Source organism: Myxine glutinosa, chromosome 7, assembly GCF_964187855.1.
Source record: "Myxine glutinosa chromosome 7, kmMyxGlut1.1, whole genome shotgun sequence".
Taxonomy (NCBI): domain Eukaryota; kingdom Metazoa; phylum Chordata; class Myxini; order Myxiniformes; family Myxinidae; genus Myxine; species Myxine glutinosa.
This window is the reverse complement of record NC_136267.1, coordinates 149,257,922-149,273,816: the sequence shown is the minus strand read 5'-3', so window position 1 is coordinate 149,273,816 and position 15,895 is coordinate 149,257,922. Positions and strand designations below refer to the sequence as shown.

At 42.7% G+C, this 15,895-nt stretch overlaps 1 protein-coding gene across 2 annotated transcripts in view; it reads left to right on the top strand.

Moving 5' to 3' along the window:
• LOC137431739 (zinc finger E-box-binding homeobox 2) overlaps positions 1 to 15,895 on the top strand; it is a 257,683-nt gene that overhangs the window by 198,237 nt on the left and 43,551 nt on the right. For both annotated transcript variants that reach the window (XM_068123387.2, XM_068123386.2), the window contains 2 exons: positions 8,342 to 8,536; positions 13,343 to 13,560. In XM_068123387.2, coding sequence (XP_067979488.2) covers positions 8,342 to 8,536; positions 13,343 to 13,560 — 413 coding nt within the window. The remainder of the gene's footprint in view (positions 1 to 8,341; positions 8,537 to 13,342; positions 13,561 to 15,895) is intronic.

Genomic DNA, 15,895 nt, shown 5'->3' with positions numbered 1-15,895 from the left:
GCTAACCGAGCCGGTGTGAGGACGCACACTCCCCCGCGCAGCGCCGTGCCCCTCTGTTGTTGTAGTTGTTGTTGTAGCTGTAGTTGTTGTTGTTGTTGTTGTTTGGGGAAGAAGATGGAAGGAGGTATGGGAAAGGTCCTAAACTCACTACTGGTGCCATATAATCACATTCTGGTGCAACGAAGAGTCAGAATTAATGGAAAGGAGTCCTTAACTGACATAGACTAAGAATAACTAGCAAGATGTCCGAAAGTTGTCTACGTGAGATGCGGTGGACCTGGGCACGACATTTAATGGGGGAAAAAGGGGAAGGTCGGCTCTACTGATTGTTGTTTACAGACAATGGGACTAGGGGATGGGGGATTGGGGATAGTTGGGGAGTATTGGGGAAATAGGGGAATATTTACAAGCGGATATGGAGGCCAAATTCCATATTCGCAACAATATATATATATATATATATATATATATATATATATATATATATATATATATATATATATATACATCTGTGTGTTGTCACATAAGAAACTCCCATTAACACAGAAACCTTAGCGCCGAGACCTTTATTATCAGAAGATGGCCCAGCTGATATTTTATTAATTTACACAACTTTACTGTTCCCCAAGGATGGATAATTGAGCCGATATATCGACAGCAGCGAATGCACACGGAAAACAGGTTCTTCAAACACGTATTATTACCTTTTAAATAATGTATTTTGTTAAGTAAACAGGGAAGAGGGTAAACAAGATGCTATAAACAAAAATGGGATAAACCAAGCAAGTCAAATGGACACAAAACAGAGAGGTCAACGGAAATATTCAAACTTATGTACCGTACAATGATTGAGAAATAAACCAAAACCTATCCCACGAGGATCCACATATCACACTCATGCAACAAGACAATAATGCAGGCGAGACTTCCCTTTTCTCTGATGCGCAGGGTGGACGATGGATTCAAAGCATCCCACTTCGGAAACCAGGTGTGACACGAGAGCCAGTGACGAGTAGCTCTCAAGATGCTAAAAGGCAAAACGAGCACAATGAAGATCAATCATGAGGAAGGCCATTAATGATCAACCTCCACCAGGCCTTATGAATACCTTTAGTCCTCCAAGTGATCGAGGCCTCCTGCTCTGCCCTCCATCTTCTTCCTCCTTACCCTCCAAAAACATAGGGTGATCCCAGCTTGGGTCAATTAACCCAGAGACAAAGCCACAATCAGTCCCCTCCAAAACTCCTCCATGAGTATTTCTTTGTCCTCCTTCCACACAAGGCTTTCTTACCTCTCTCTGACAACACAAGGCCTCTTCTTCCTCGTTTACCAGTCTCTCTCTTGTTCTCCCTCCTCCAAGTGAGGTCTCTCTCCTTATCTGCTCTTGGGCGGAGCTCTTCTCTGCCCATCCCGCCCATGGGGCAGCGCCTATAAAAATAAATGCACAATGGCACTCCCACCTCTACAACACATTATGCCTCCATGGCTGACACACAGTGGCCAGCCAGATTGTGATGGCATTTGCACTTGTGACATGCGTTCCTCTTTCAAGGGGTGATTTAAGGGTTGTTTTGATGTAACATCACAAGGTGTGGTTTCAGTTGGTTCAACGGTTTTGATGTACGGTTTAAATTTGAATGGCACGAGTTGTTCCAGAATGGCATTGATTGGTGGTTCGGTGTCTCCACCCCCTTTTTCCCTTATATATGGGAGGGTATAGAGTTGTTTTGCTTTACTCTTGAGAAAGGTCAGTGGATGCATGTTTATCCGTGTTGCTGATCGAAACGTCGAGCAGTTGTTTATTTGCTCATTAAAGGTTGGAGAACTCAAAATGGATTTATTTGATTTTAATCCCAACCGCAAGTCATTACTTAATATATATATATATATATATATATATATATATGTATATATATATATATATATATATATATATATATATATATATATATATATATATATATATATATATATATATATATATATATATATATATATATATATATATATATACAGTGGAACCTTGACTTACGAGTTTAATTCGTTCTGTGACCGAGCTCGTAACTCAATTTGCTCGTTTCTCAAATTAAATTTCCCCATTAAAATGCATTGAAATGCTACTAATCCGTTCCAGCCCGCTAAAAACCACACCAATTTTTTTTTAAATATACAGTACATATATATAAAAATATCTCGCGCTTTATATTTCACCTGTATGCAGCATACAAGTTGGCAGGATGGCCTGGACTGGAGGTACGCACACTTGACTCTAAACTGTCCAGCCTGGGTTTGAATCCCGACCCAGCTATAACCTGTCATGGGTGAATCACAGGCAGGGTGATTCATCAATGTGTGCACCGCTAAACTGGGCGCCCCGTTTGCGTCCCATTAGTTGTTGGATGTTAAGGATCTCACCGTGTTTTCCACAAAGAGAAGGCGAGCTATCGCCGGCACTCTGAACAAGTTGTGGCCTGGCATGCTCTTCTCCTCTGCCGTTATATATATACGTCCTCCTCGGCATCTTTTTCCAGAAGAGCCCTGTCTCGTCACAGTTGAAGATTTGCTGGGGGATGTATCGTTCGGCTTCTATCAGTTCGGCAAAAGTTATAATAAAATCTTCAGCTGCCTTCACATCCGCCTCACCAAGTCGACAACACGCACACCTCGCTCATGTTTTTCGACGATTGCGTGTTTTATATCCAAGCACATCATCCTCTTCTTCTTCTCAGTTATAATAAAATCTTCAGCTGCCTTCACATCCGCCTCACCAAGTCGACAACACGCACACCTCGCTCATGTTTTTCGACGATTGCGTGTTTTATATCCAAGCACATCATCCTCTCTTCCCTTGGCACTCAATTTCTTAGGACCCATGGTTAAAACTAAGAAATTTTCCAAAATAACCAAAATGCGAAAACAAAGCAGCAGCGATATACGGCAGAGATACTTGCACGGCAAGATAACCACGTGACCGGAACCCACCTGGTGGCGGGTGGCGAAAGCTCGTAACTCAAATCTCGGCTCGCATCTCAAAGCAATAAACCGCCCGAGCGACGGCTCGTATCTCGGAAAACTCGTAAGTTGGTGCACTCGTAAGTCAAGGTTCCACTGTATATGTATATATATATATATATATATATATATATATATATGTATATATATATGTATATATGCACACATACTCATACATACATACATAGTGTGTATCAAAATGAACTGGACAACTTTGGTTGTTAATATATTTAGTACCACAAATGATATAATGATACCCTTTGTTTTATATGATACAGAAACTCATAACGTTTTCTTTATTTTCAGCTCTGGTGGTTTAATTGTAAAAGAAAATGGCGACTCCACAGGAGAAAGCTCAGTGCGTTGAATGGTTCATAGAAACGAGATCCTACATGCAAGTTCAGCATAATTTCCATACAAGGTATGGGCGGAATCCGCCATCGTGGATTAGTATCAGAGTGGTACAAGTGGTTTAAGGAGAATGGCAGTTGTCATAAACAGAAAAGTACTGGTCGACCAAGACAAGTGCAGCTGAAGTTGAACAAGTGTGTGAATCATTTCAACAAAGTCCCAGAAAATTCATCCGACACGCATCCAGAGAACTGGGACTACCAACCACCACTGTACAGAGGATTTTGCATAAAAGACTGAAGCTTTATGCCTATAACATGTAGATTCTGCAGGAACTCAAACCAAATGACGGACCCAAATGCAAGGTCGCATCGAGGATGATGAAGATTATCTGAAAAAGGTCATGTTCACGGATGATGCTTGGTTTCATGTATTAGGGAAGTTCAACCGGCACAATATGAGGATCTAGCCAGGATCCTAAAACCCCCACATGGTCATTGAAAACATACGTGACAGTCCAAAGGTCAATGTGTGGTGTGGCCTTCTCCATGACCACTTGGTGGGTCCGTTTGTCTTTGCGGGGGATACAGTGACCTCAACAGTTTACATGAACATGTTGGAAGGATTCGCCTTCTCACAGACTGAGGACCGACAACCCAATATAATTTTTCAACAAGATGGTGCTCCCCCTCATTGGGGCCTTAGTCATTCGAGCTGTCCTGAATGAAAAATTTCCAGGTCGCTGGATTGGCCAAGACAGTCCAACCTCCTGGCCCCACCATCACCATACATAATCCCCCTTGATCTTTTTTTTCTGTGGGGGTTTGTCAAAGATGTTGACTGCAACACCGAAATGGCAAACCTGCAGGATCTTCGTTCTCGGATCACAGCTGCATGCGCACTGGTGGACGCAAACATGCTGAGCCCAACATGGCAATAACTCATGTACCGCATTGATGTCCTGCGAGTGACAAACGGGAGTTCACATTTAAGTGTGTTGATGTTACACACAAAACATTGAGTTTCTGTATCACACATAAAAAAAGGTATCGTTGTATCATTTGTGATTCTAATTATATTAACAACCAAATTTGCCCTTTTTTAATATATATATATGTACAAGCAGAAGTACCCGGCGTTGCCGGGTGGGGAAGGGGAGGGGAACGGGGGGGGGGGGGGGAGGAGAGGGGGGGAGGGGAGGGGGAAAGGTGGGGAGAGGGGGAAGGGGAGCAGTCAGAAGTGGAGGCTCTTTTACAGAGAATTTATATCTTAAAGGAGAGGGGAGGAAGTGTAGGGCATGGGGGGTGAAGGGGAGGGGAGGGGGGGAGGCAGGAGAGGAAGGGGAGTGGCTCACATTTCTGAGTGAATGTGGCTCACGTTTTCTGAGCGAATGTGGCTCACGTTTCTGAGTTAAGTGTGATGCCAATCAGAAGAAGAAGAAGCCATACTAACAAATTCGTACACTTCCGGAATGGTTTGATTTATTTGTATTCAAATGTCTGGTAATTGTTTTGTAATTATTTATGTGAATGTGTACTTGTATATAACTGTCATTCATTTAAAAAGGCTTCGGCACTATCGAGCGATTTTTTATATATTTTTTAACTCCAAAAAAACGAACTTTTCTTTTTCAATTATGATTATTTTTTGGCCTAAAACACTCCCAGGCACTCACTGATGAACCTCTGAAAGTTTGATGAAGATCCGTTCAGCCATCTCTGAATAAAACGCGGACACACACAGACAACTCGTGTTTATATTTATTGATATATATATATATATATATTATATATATATATATATATATATATATATATATATATATATATATATATATATATACATATACATATACATATATATATATATATATATATTATATATATATATATATATATATATATATATATATCGGATTTAAATTTAATTCAAAAGTGATCCAGACGTCTATTCTCTTTCAAACATTCAAACCGACAGAGGTAGTTATTTATCACAGCATCTGTAGAATTTTCACCCTTTTACTCAACTCCGTTTCACTGTTATTTGGTGGAGCAAAAAGTCACTGAGCTTTATAGATATTTATTTATATATATATATCTATATATATATATATATATATATATATATATATATATATATATATATATATATATATATATTATATATATATATATATATATATATGTATATATATGTATATATATGTATATATATGTATATATGTATATATATGTATATATGTATATAATATGTATATATATGTATATATATGTATATATATGTATATATATGTATATATATATATATATATTATATATATATATCAGTCACTATGCGACCTTCATATCATCAGTGGAGAACCGCCAGCAAGGTGTCCCATACAGCTGCTGTTGCACCTTGCTGGGAAGGTGCAGCAACAGCTGTATGGGACACCTTGCTGGCGGTTCTCCACTGATGATATGAAGGTCGCATAGTGACTGATATAAAAACCGAAAGGTTCACAGAGTTACAAGTGTATGGAAGGCTCACTGCGTTGCCCTGATGAAGCCCCAACAAGGGCGAAACCAGGTCGGTAACTGTGAGTTTTGCATGCACTTGTGACAGTATCTGAATTTATAATCCATAATGACGCACTGCTAGATGGTTCCTCTGGAGCTTTGCAGGCAATGCGGACATGCATGGCGATGACGTCATGATGTTCGCTCATGAGGTTGGAGAACCACATTACAGATACCATTATATATATGTATATATATATATATATATTATATATAATATATATATATATATATATATATATATATATATATACATACATATATATATACTAGGGCATGCCCGTACGTGGGTGCCCGTTCCTTATGCCCAAAAAAAAACAAAACGCTACCCGTACGCTCTACCCCGCCCGTACGCCCGTACGCCCGTAAACAAAAAAAAACAACGCTCTTCGCTTCCGCCCTTCGCTCTGACTGAATTGGGAGAAATAATGCGCATAAGAAATCGAGAAATTATTATTTTCTCCGAGAAATCGAATTACGAACCGTAATGGCGCACGCGCTCGGCTCGGCTCGCTCTCACATCGGCCACGCCTACGCAATAACGCATTCTGTGAATTGGCTGCCGGAAGTGCAGTCTTCACTGTCCGGAAGGTCGCAAATCGCAGTTACGATGAATCGCAAATTAGTTTTAATTAGTTTTAAAACATAGTTTAACGGCAACATAGTTTTCCAACGTGAAATAAATGAATACGCTCTCAAATGTGCCGTCCGAGGCAGAGTCTGTTCGCCACGTTCGGCACACGTGATAGCTCGCTGCTCTCTGATTGGTTGAATCGTTTTTTGGACATAGCTCGGTAACTACTTCTCCGATTAATATGAAACCTTGAAAAGGCACATCCTCGGGTCCCCAGCAATATACCTGGCAAGTTTCAAGTATATCGGACCTGTGGTTGTCGAGAAACAGCGGTCACAGACATACAGACATACAAACATACAAACATACAAACATACAAACATACAAACATACAAACATACACACAGAGATTACTGGAATTATAGATAGATATACATACATATATATATATATATATATACATACATACATACATATATTGAGGCTCATAATGGAGTAGAATGACAATGGAGAATTAATTAACAGTCAAAATGTGGCAAAGGGAAATCAGTGGGATGGCAATGAACGGACGCGCCACAGCACAAGGAGATTGTTGGAAAATGGTGGAAAGAGGGTCTCAGCAAGTGTGGAAAAGCTCAGAAGTGGAAATGAGAAGTGAGAGAGGATGATGTGGCAGTGGGCAGCAGACTTTAACTCTTGCAAGGAAAAACTCACTGCAACAGACTCTCAAAGACAGTTCCACAGGTGGGAGAAGAGGAGTATGAAAGAATGGAGGTGGGTGTTGAGGAGCTATCTGGGGAGGGTCACAATGAAAGGGCTGCTGACAGAATGCATGTGCCCTGTGAGAGCAAGGGCTGGCCAGAGAGGTGAGAGGGCAGCAACAGCAAGACCAGAATAGAGCCTGTAAAAAAATTTGCAAGGCCACCAATCTGCCTATGACAAGGAAGAAGTTCTGAGACTCAGATTCCTGATGCGAGATTCCAATTACACAGTGAGTCTTAGATTCTTGCCCTCCAAGATGTGGGGAAGGGGCAAGATGAGAAGCAGCAGCACGATTTCTCTCAGATATTCGTTGTTATTATTACATAATGCAAAATGCATCGTTGATGCTATGTAAACACTAGTTGCTAACATTTTGATCTACTTAACTCTCATGCCCCCTCCCTCCCCAACTTTTCCCTTTCTACTTTCCCATCCTACACTTTTGCTCTCCAAATTCCTTTTCACTTTCATTTTCAATTAGCAGTTGGAAAAGCAAGTGGGGAGAGTATAAAGTGGGTGGTAGAGATTATATTACTTTCATTAGCCACTGGAAAATATTTAAGGAAACATGTGTGGTCGTCCTTGAGGAAGGACACCAGGATGATGTCACACTGGAGCGCGATGCAATTTTGTCGCCCGCTTTCATCGAAAAATGACTTCATACCGATTCATTCCAGGTCAAACGTTTTAGTCTTGTAAGTGTGAGAAAAACTGTCCAGTGGTAGCAAAATATCCGTGTAGGTTTCCTACACGAAACATACTTTTGTGGCCTCAGTGAAGCATTATCTTTATCTGGCTGCAATTACAATACGCAATATATGTGCGACGGATCTTCAGGAAGTCAGTGGCCTGAGATAGGAAATAAATGAGTGACTGACGAATTGTTGTTTCTCTACATCGTCTTTTAACAACAATTTAAAGCAAATGTTTTGATGGTCTTTTTTTATCCTATTAACCGAAAATCCTATAATTTAGGCCACCAGTACAAAAAGAAAAAGCAAAAGTAAAAGAGTGCACTGCCACATGTAGGCCCTTTAAGCAGCAGGTATCACTTAACTTTACTTCCTTTACATTTCCTTTGTAGAAATAAGAAATGAACCTCAAGTGGACTATGACGACTGCTTTGGAAGAAGGAAGGCTGCTGAAGCTGATCACAAACTGTTTGGGAACATCGCGGAATTTCTTCAGCGCAGTGACACTGCTGTCATCTATCCGGAAGCTCCCGATGACCCAAACCAACAGCAAGGAACACCTGAGAGGGAAGAACCAAACGAAAATGGTACTTTGAATGCAGCGCGTGCTCGAAATTCATAACGCAAAAACATTTGTTCATAATAAAAAGCACTTTATTTTTTATTTTTTTTAAAGGATTTTCTTTTATAATCCATAAGAATATTACTGGCGCAGTTATTGTCGCAGATGTTTATCGGTTTAACCATTCATAGGTTACAATGATCTGGGTCATATCTCTAGTCTGTATCTGAATGTCCTGTCTGAATGCCACAACACCTTATACCGTGTTGTTCTAATAATGATGTTTTTAAACCAAGTTGTTGCGCACAATAGACCATCTAATAATCACTTTTCACGCTTAAACCGATTGCAAGAACCATGTTTTTTTGTTGCTTCTATTCACCTTCTTGATGACTCCACCACTTCAGATGGCATATATTTAGTGTTCATATAACATGCAGGACGGTTATGGTCATGCACTCTAGTCGATGAGGATTTCAGATACATTGTTATTGAGATATGCAGTGTCAAAATGACTCATAGGTTACAAGGGGAGGGGGAGGGGGAGGGGGGAGGGAGGGGGAGGGGGAGGGGGAGGGGGGAGGGAGGGTAGTGGGAGGGGTGGGGGGAGGGGGAGGGGAGTGGGAGTGGGGTGGGGGGGCTTCACCCGGGTTGAATAAGAATAATACAAATATATGGTGAAAAGAACATGTATATTTTAGAGCAATATCACAGTACATTTCCTACATAACGTTTTGTCAATTATCAATTTCTCAAAACCTCTTGGTATACAACATTTCTGGTTTTCTTACTTGGTGCCAAGACATAAAGATTGCTTGGTTTTCCAACCCTCGAGCAGCCCACGTACAGCTGGCCATGGGAAGTACCCGGCATTGCCGGGCGGGGCAAGGGAGGGGAGGAGGGAGGGGAGGGGAGGGGAACGGGGGGGGGGAGGGGAGAAGAGGGGGGGAGGGGAGAAGAGGGGGGGAGGGGAGAAGAGGGGGGGGAGGGGAGAAGAGGGGGGGAGGGGAGAAGAGGGGGGGAGGGGAGAAGAGGGGGGAGGGGAGAAGAGGAGGGAGGGGGAGGAGGAGAGGGGAGAAGAGGAGGGAGGGAGGAGGAGAGGGGAGAAGAGGAGGGAGGGGGAGGAGGAGAGGGGAGGGGGAGGGGGAGGGGGAGGGGGAGGGGGAGGGTAGTGGGAGGGGTGGGGGGAGGGGGAGGGGAGTGGGAGTGGGGTGGGGGGGGCTTCACCCGGGTTGAATAAGAATAATACAAATATATGGTGAAAAGAACATGTATATTTTAGAGCAATATCACAGTACATTTCCTACATAACGTTTTGTCAATTATCAATTTCTCAAAACCTCTTGGTATACAACATTTCTGGTTTTCTTACTTGGTGCCAAGACATAAAGATTGCTTGGTTTTCCAACCCTCGAGCAGCCCACGTACAGCTGGCCATGGGAAGTACCCGGCATTGCCGGGCGGGGCAAGGGAGGGGAGGAGGGAGGGGAGGGGAGGGGAACGGGGGGGGGAGGGAGGAGAGGGGGGAGGGGAGAAGAGGGGGGGAGGGGAGAAGAGGGGGGGAGGGGAGAAGAGGGGGGGAGGGGAGAAGAGGGGGGGAGGGGAGAAGAGGGGGGAGGGGAGAAGAGGGGGGGAGGCGAGAAGAGGAGGGAGGGGGAGGAGGAGAGGGGAGAAGAGGAGGGAGGGGAGGAGGAGAGGGGAGAAGAGGAGGGAGGGGGAGGAGGAGAGGGGAGGGGGAGGGGGGGGGGAACGGCTAGCTTGGCAAGCGATAGCAGGATTTTTACTTTTATTTTTACCTCAATGAGGGCTATATATATAGTCCGTGCTTGGAGCCTTAAAGTTCAACATAAAGTTTTTTAATGAAATATAATGCAGATGTATAACAATCCACCAATGCAAGTTCAGAAATGAATGCAGAGCCTTTACTTTGCGATACAAACGCAATTCCCGCCATTTCCACTCACGATCGAGGCCCTCCACAGTCGGCTTCTATCAGTTCGGCCGCGCCTCTTCTTCCTCCGACAATTTCGTCTCACTTCTTTCACTCAAAATGTACGAAATTCTGCCGCATGAAATTATGTAGAGGCCTCGTCGGGGGGATATAAGGTACATAAGGAAGGCGTTGTAACAGAAGAATCAAAATAAAAGTGGAAGAACATGAGGAAATGCGAGCTATTCTGGACCCACAGCCAAACCCGACAAACCATTGCAATACACCCCGAACGTCTAGCGCCGCCACAAACCACCATGGAATTGCAGGTGGCGCGGTTTTTTTAAACCATTGATATTAAAATAAAACGTAGCCTATAACCACCAGGATTTTATGCTGATTCCGAATCTGTGTCTAAAACTTTTCTCCGATGTGTAGTTCTTGAGTTATAAGCGGACATCCAGACAGACACACATATACACATACACACACACACACACACACACACACACACACACACACACACACACACACACACACACACACACACACACACACACACAGACACTCCTCCTTTATATATAGAGATACAGTCACGTGAAAAAGTAAGTACACCCCATGTAAAGTTTTGACTTTTTCAACATATTTCAACATACAGCTATTTGATCTTCATTTCAACAATATTGATAGATAAAGGTGATATAACATAACAAATATCATGAAACATTTACATTTTGTAGTCCATTGAATAATTTAAATAAACATAAATGCAAATTTTGCATGTGGAAAAAGTAAGTACACCCCTACATTTATCACTACTTCAAATACCTAAAATTAGAATCAGGTGCACCAGCTCAGGTGCAAATGATTAGAACATCGTTAGAGAGGATCTTGGAGGAACCAGTGTTATTTAAACCTCAGACATTTAGTTTGGTTTGCCCTTTGTTGTTGAAGTGTGCGGCGTCACCATGCCGAGATCAAAAGAGCTCCCTGGGGCCTTCAGAAAGAAGGTTATAGATGCCTCCGAGTCTGGGAAGGGATTTAAAAAGATCTCCAAACAATTTGAAATCAATCATTCGACTGCCCAGAAGATCATCTACAAGTGGAGAAGATTCCAAACAACTGCCAACTTGTTCAGGCCAGGCCGCCCCAGCAATTTCAGCCCGGGAGCAGACCGCAAGATGCTGAAAGAAGTCTCTAAGAACCCCAGAATGTCATCACGGGACCTACAGGTAGCTCTACCCACTGTTGATGTCAAAGTGCACGAGTCTACCATTAGAAAGAGGCTGCACAAATTTGATCTACATGGGAGGTGTGCCAGGAGGAAACCTTTGCTGTCCAGAAAGAACATCAGGGCAAGACTAAAGTTTGCCAATGAACACGTCGGCAAAGACCAGCACTTCTGGAACAATGTGCTCTGGACAAATGAGCCAAAGGCAGAGCTATTTGGCCACTGTACCAGAAGACATGTTTGGCGAAAACCAAAGAAAGCATTTGACCACAAGAACCTGATACCAACTGTAAAGCATAGTGGTGGAAATATTATGGTTTGGGGCAGCTTTGCTGCATCTGGACCTGGGCAGCTCACCATCACAGAATCCACTATGAATTCTACATTGTAACAGAGGGTGCTTGAGGATAATGTGAGGCCATCTGTCGGAAAGTTGAAGCTCAACCGAAGGTGGACCTTGCAACATGACAAAGACCCTAAACATACCAGTAAATCCACCAAGGAATGGCTGAAAAGAAATAAATGGAGGGTTCTGGAATGGCCAAGTCAAAGCCCAGATCTAAATCCCATTGAGATGTTGTGGGGGATTTGAAACGAGCTGTGCATGCAAGAAACCCCTCAAACATCACACAGCTGAAAGAATTCTGCATGGAGGAGTGGGCAATCATTTCCCCCAGTCTATGTCAGAGACTGGTAGACAGTTATAAGAAACGCCTACTGGAGGTTGTTTTGCCAAAGGGGGCAATACCATCTATTAGAGCCAAGGGTGTACTTACATTTTCCACATGTGAAATTTGCATTAATGTTTATTTAAATTATACAATGGACTACAAAATGTAAATGTTTCATGATATTTGTTATATTATATCACCTTTATCTATCAATATTGTTGAAAAGAAGATCAAATAGCTGTATGTTGAAATATGTTGAAAAAGTCAAAACTTTACATGGGGTGTGCATACTTTTTCACGTGACTGTTTATATATATCATATGTAAACACAACACACACACACACACACACACACACACACACACACACACACACACACACACACACACACTGATCTGGCCCTCCCTTTCCCATCCCTGCAAGTATACATACAACCGAACATCGGCGTCACAATTTGATACCGCACTTCCAGCGCATCTCTTGAAAATGCTGCAATAAGTAAATATTGAAACTCTCACCTTTTGACATTTGAGTTCATTTTCACGCTAATTTCGACCCGCTTGGACTACAAATTTCCACGACCAGGAATTAAAAGAGGAAGTGACAGAGCTATTTAACTGAAAAAGTTAAGAGACCATCAATTTATTACTAAATAAATCTGTAGGAACTTTGACACCCTCCCTGCATGCCCTCCATCATGTCCACCCCTTCCTTTCATCCCATCTCCCTCAAACACCTCCTTTCCTTTCTTTTCCCCACTCCTCCCACACTTATATCACTTATAATCCCCTCTTTTTAATTTTCTCGTTTTATTTTTTTAATTCGCCCTTCCCACACCCTCAATATGATATAAATAGTTGGTCCTTTAAGCAACTATTTATTCAAGCAGACAAGTGGACAGCAAACAAAATGGTGAAGAGCAAGCCTTTACTCAAGGCATTGTTCAGTCTCTCCATAGCGGGACTGTAACATGCTTCTTGGTGTTCTGTGTTTGATCAGGTCGAATCCTCAGCACACCCGATGCCTTTTCCCAACTGCTGGCTTGTCCTTACTGTGATCGCGGCTATAAGAGGCTCACTTCACTCAAGGAGCATATCCGCTATCGTCATGAGCGGGGTGAGAGCGACGGGCCACTCATATGCCCCCTGTGCCCTGGTTCGGCCTTCACCACTCGTGCTCAGCTCGACCGGCATGCTGGGTCACATGCACGGCAACAGGTATACCTTGACCCTGAAATACCTTTTTCTGTATATCACCAATATCTTATCGTTTTATGAACAAAAGATGCGTATTTGTAATTGCAACAATTTTATGCTTCATTTGAATGCTCAAAATGTTACTCATAATTAATATGATGATCATGGTGCAAGTGAAAAACATGTCTTCACACCCTTTACTGAAGCTAAGGTGCAGGTGGAGAATTTTTATAGGCCACAAATAATGGTGGATATTTATTTGTTATTTTTTATCTTCTTTTCAAAATGAGATATTGCATTCAACAAGGGCCATTCAATTTCAAGATTGATGTGAATTATAGAACATTTAAAGAAAACAACAGGTTAATGTTCAAATTTTTTCTGCACATACTCGTATATTGTCTAAAAACAAAACGGGGCCTCTCACAAGATCAAAAAGCAACTTGTGCGGCCATTGCAAGAGGACTCCTGGATTGTTACCAGAGGTAGGGAGATGATTTATTGAGGAAACCTGTTGCATGTAATGAGACCTTGGTCCATCACCTTCGGCTGAAGTCAAAGTGAGTGTAACTGGAGTGAGGATGTTATTGGTCCCAACCAGCAAATAATTTAAAAGTTCAACCATCAGCCTGAAATCTTATGGCAATCACGTTTTGTGGGAACTTAATGGTTGAATTCATGTAGAACTTCTTGAATACATTGGGGAAACCACCAATGGATAGTTCAATATTGTCTGCAACATGACTTGACTGCATGATAGTGCTCGTGATATACATAGCAGATGTGACCACCGCATCTCCAATAGAGATTGGTTGGTAAGTTATAAATTGTATACAGCTTAGATTTGTTACCTTGTAATCTCCACCTATTATCTCCAACCAAATTATCATATGGGGCAATATTAAGTTTACTACCAATGAAGACGTCAAAGCACGTGTCTGAAATGGCTGCGTACCCTCCATATGCAGATGGTACCAAGGCACAACCACATTAATAGGACAAGTGAGTATGTGTATCAGGGTAACGTCTTGAGATACTGGAGCAGCAGTCGGTAGAGCGTATAACTCTGCCAGGCTGAAGAGTTTACGTTTTGTATCCCACTGATCCGGACTTGTATCCGAATCTGAACTAAAATCTAATCATCTTGTTCTTGTCACCAACCCAACTCATTCACCATGCTTCATTTGAATCCATCCATAACGTTTTTAAATATCGTGCTATTATATCCGGAGGGCATGAATGGTGTTGGTGTCCTGTTTTCTGAGGAGTTTGTAGACAGTGTGGTGAGTGTGACTAGAGTGAGTGATAGGTTGATGATGGTGAAAATGATGATTGGAAAGCTCTTGGTGAACATCATCTCGGGATATGCTCCGCAGGTTGGTCGAAGCGATGAAGAGAAGGACAAGTTCTGGTGTGCGATAGAGAAGCTGATGGAAAACGTGAAAGATGAGGAAGTTGTTGTGGTAGGAGGAGACCTAAATGGACATGTGGGAAGGAGTATGGATGGTTTTGACGGAGTTCATGGGGGTTACGGATATGGTGTGAGAAATGGAGAAGGTGAAAGGATTTTGGAGTTTGCTGATGGAGCTGATTTGTTGATTTGTAATACTCAGTTCCAGAAAGAGGATAATAAGCTTGTTACATACACGTCAGGTGGGTCGACGACAACCGTTGACTACCTGATGGTGCGTAGGCGAGACAGGGGGCACCTCCGAGACACAAAGGTGATCCCGGGGGAGGAGGCTGTTTCACAGCACCACTTGGTTGTCTGCGACGTAAGGGTGAAAGGTGCGAGGAGAGCTCGGCGGGTGAAGTACCAACCGAGAATGAAGGTGTGGAGGTTGAAAGAGTTGACAGTAAGGGAGGCATTAAAAGAGAGGCTGAGTAGGGTCGAGGATGATGTGGTTGAGCTTGAAAGTGGTTGGATGTCAATGAAAGCTAGTCTGTTGGGAGCCGTTGGTGAGGTATGTGGCTGGACAAAAGGACCACCGAGGCACTCGGAAACATGGTGGTGGGATGATGAAGTTGGAAAGAGGATTGACGAGAAGAGGAAGAAGTTCAAGGAGTGGCAGAAGGCGAAGGGTACGGGAGCAGAAACAGCAGAGCATGAAAGTTATAAGGCAGCCAGGAAGGCTGCAAAGAAAGAGGTAGCAAAGGCGCAGGAGGCATGTAGGAAAATGTTTGGAGAACGCTTGGATTCGGAAGAGGGTCAGAAAGCAGTATTCAGGATTGCAAAGCAGATAGCGAAAGAGAGGTGTGATGTGATGGGGGTGAGCTGCTTGAAGGATGAAGTGGGACAAATCGTTGTCGACCCAGATGGAATTAAAGGAAGATGGAAAAGATATATGGAAATGCT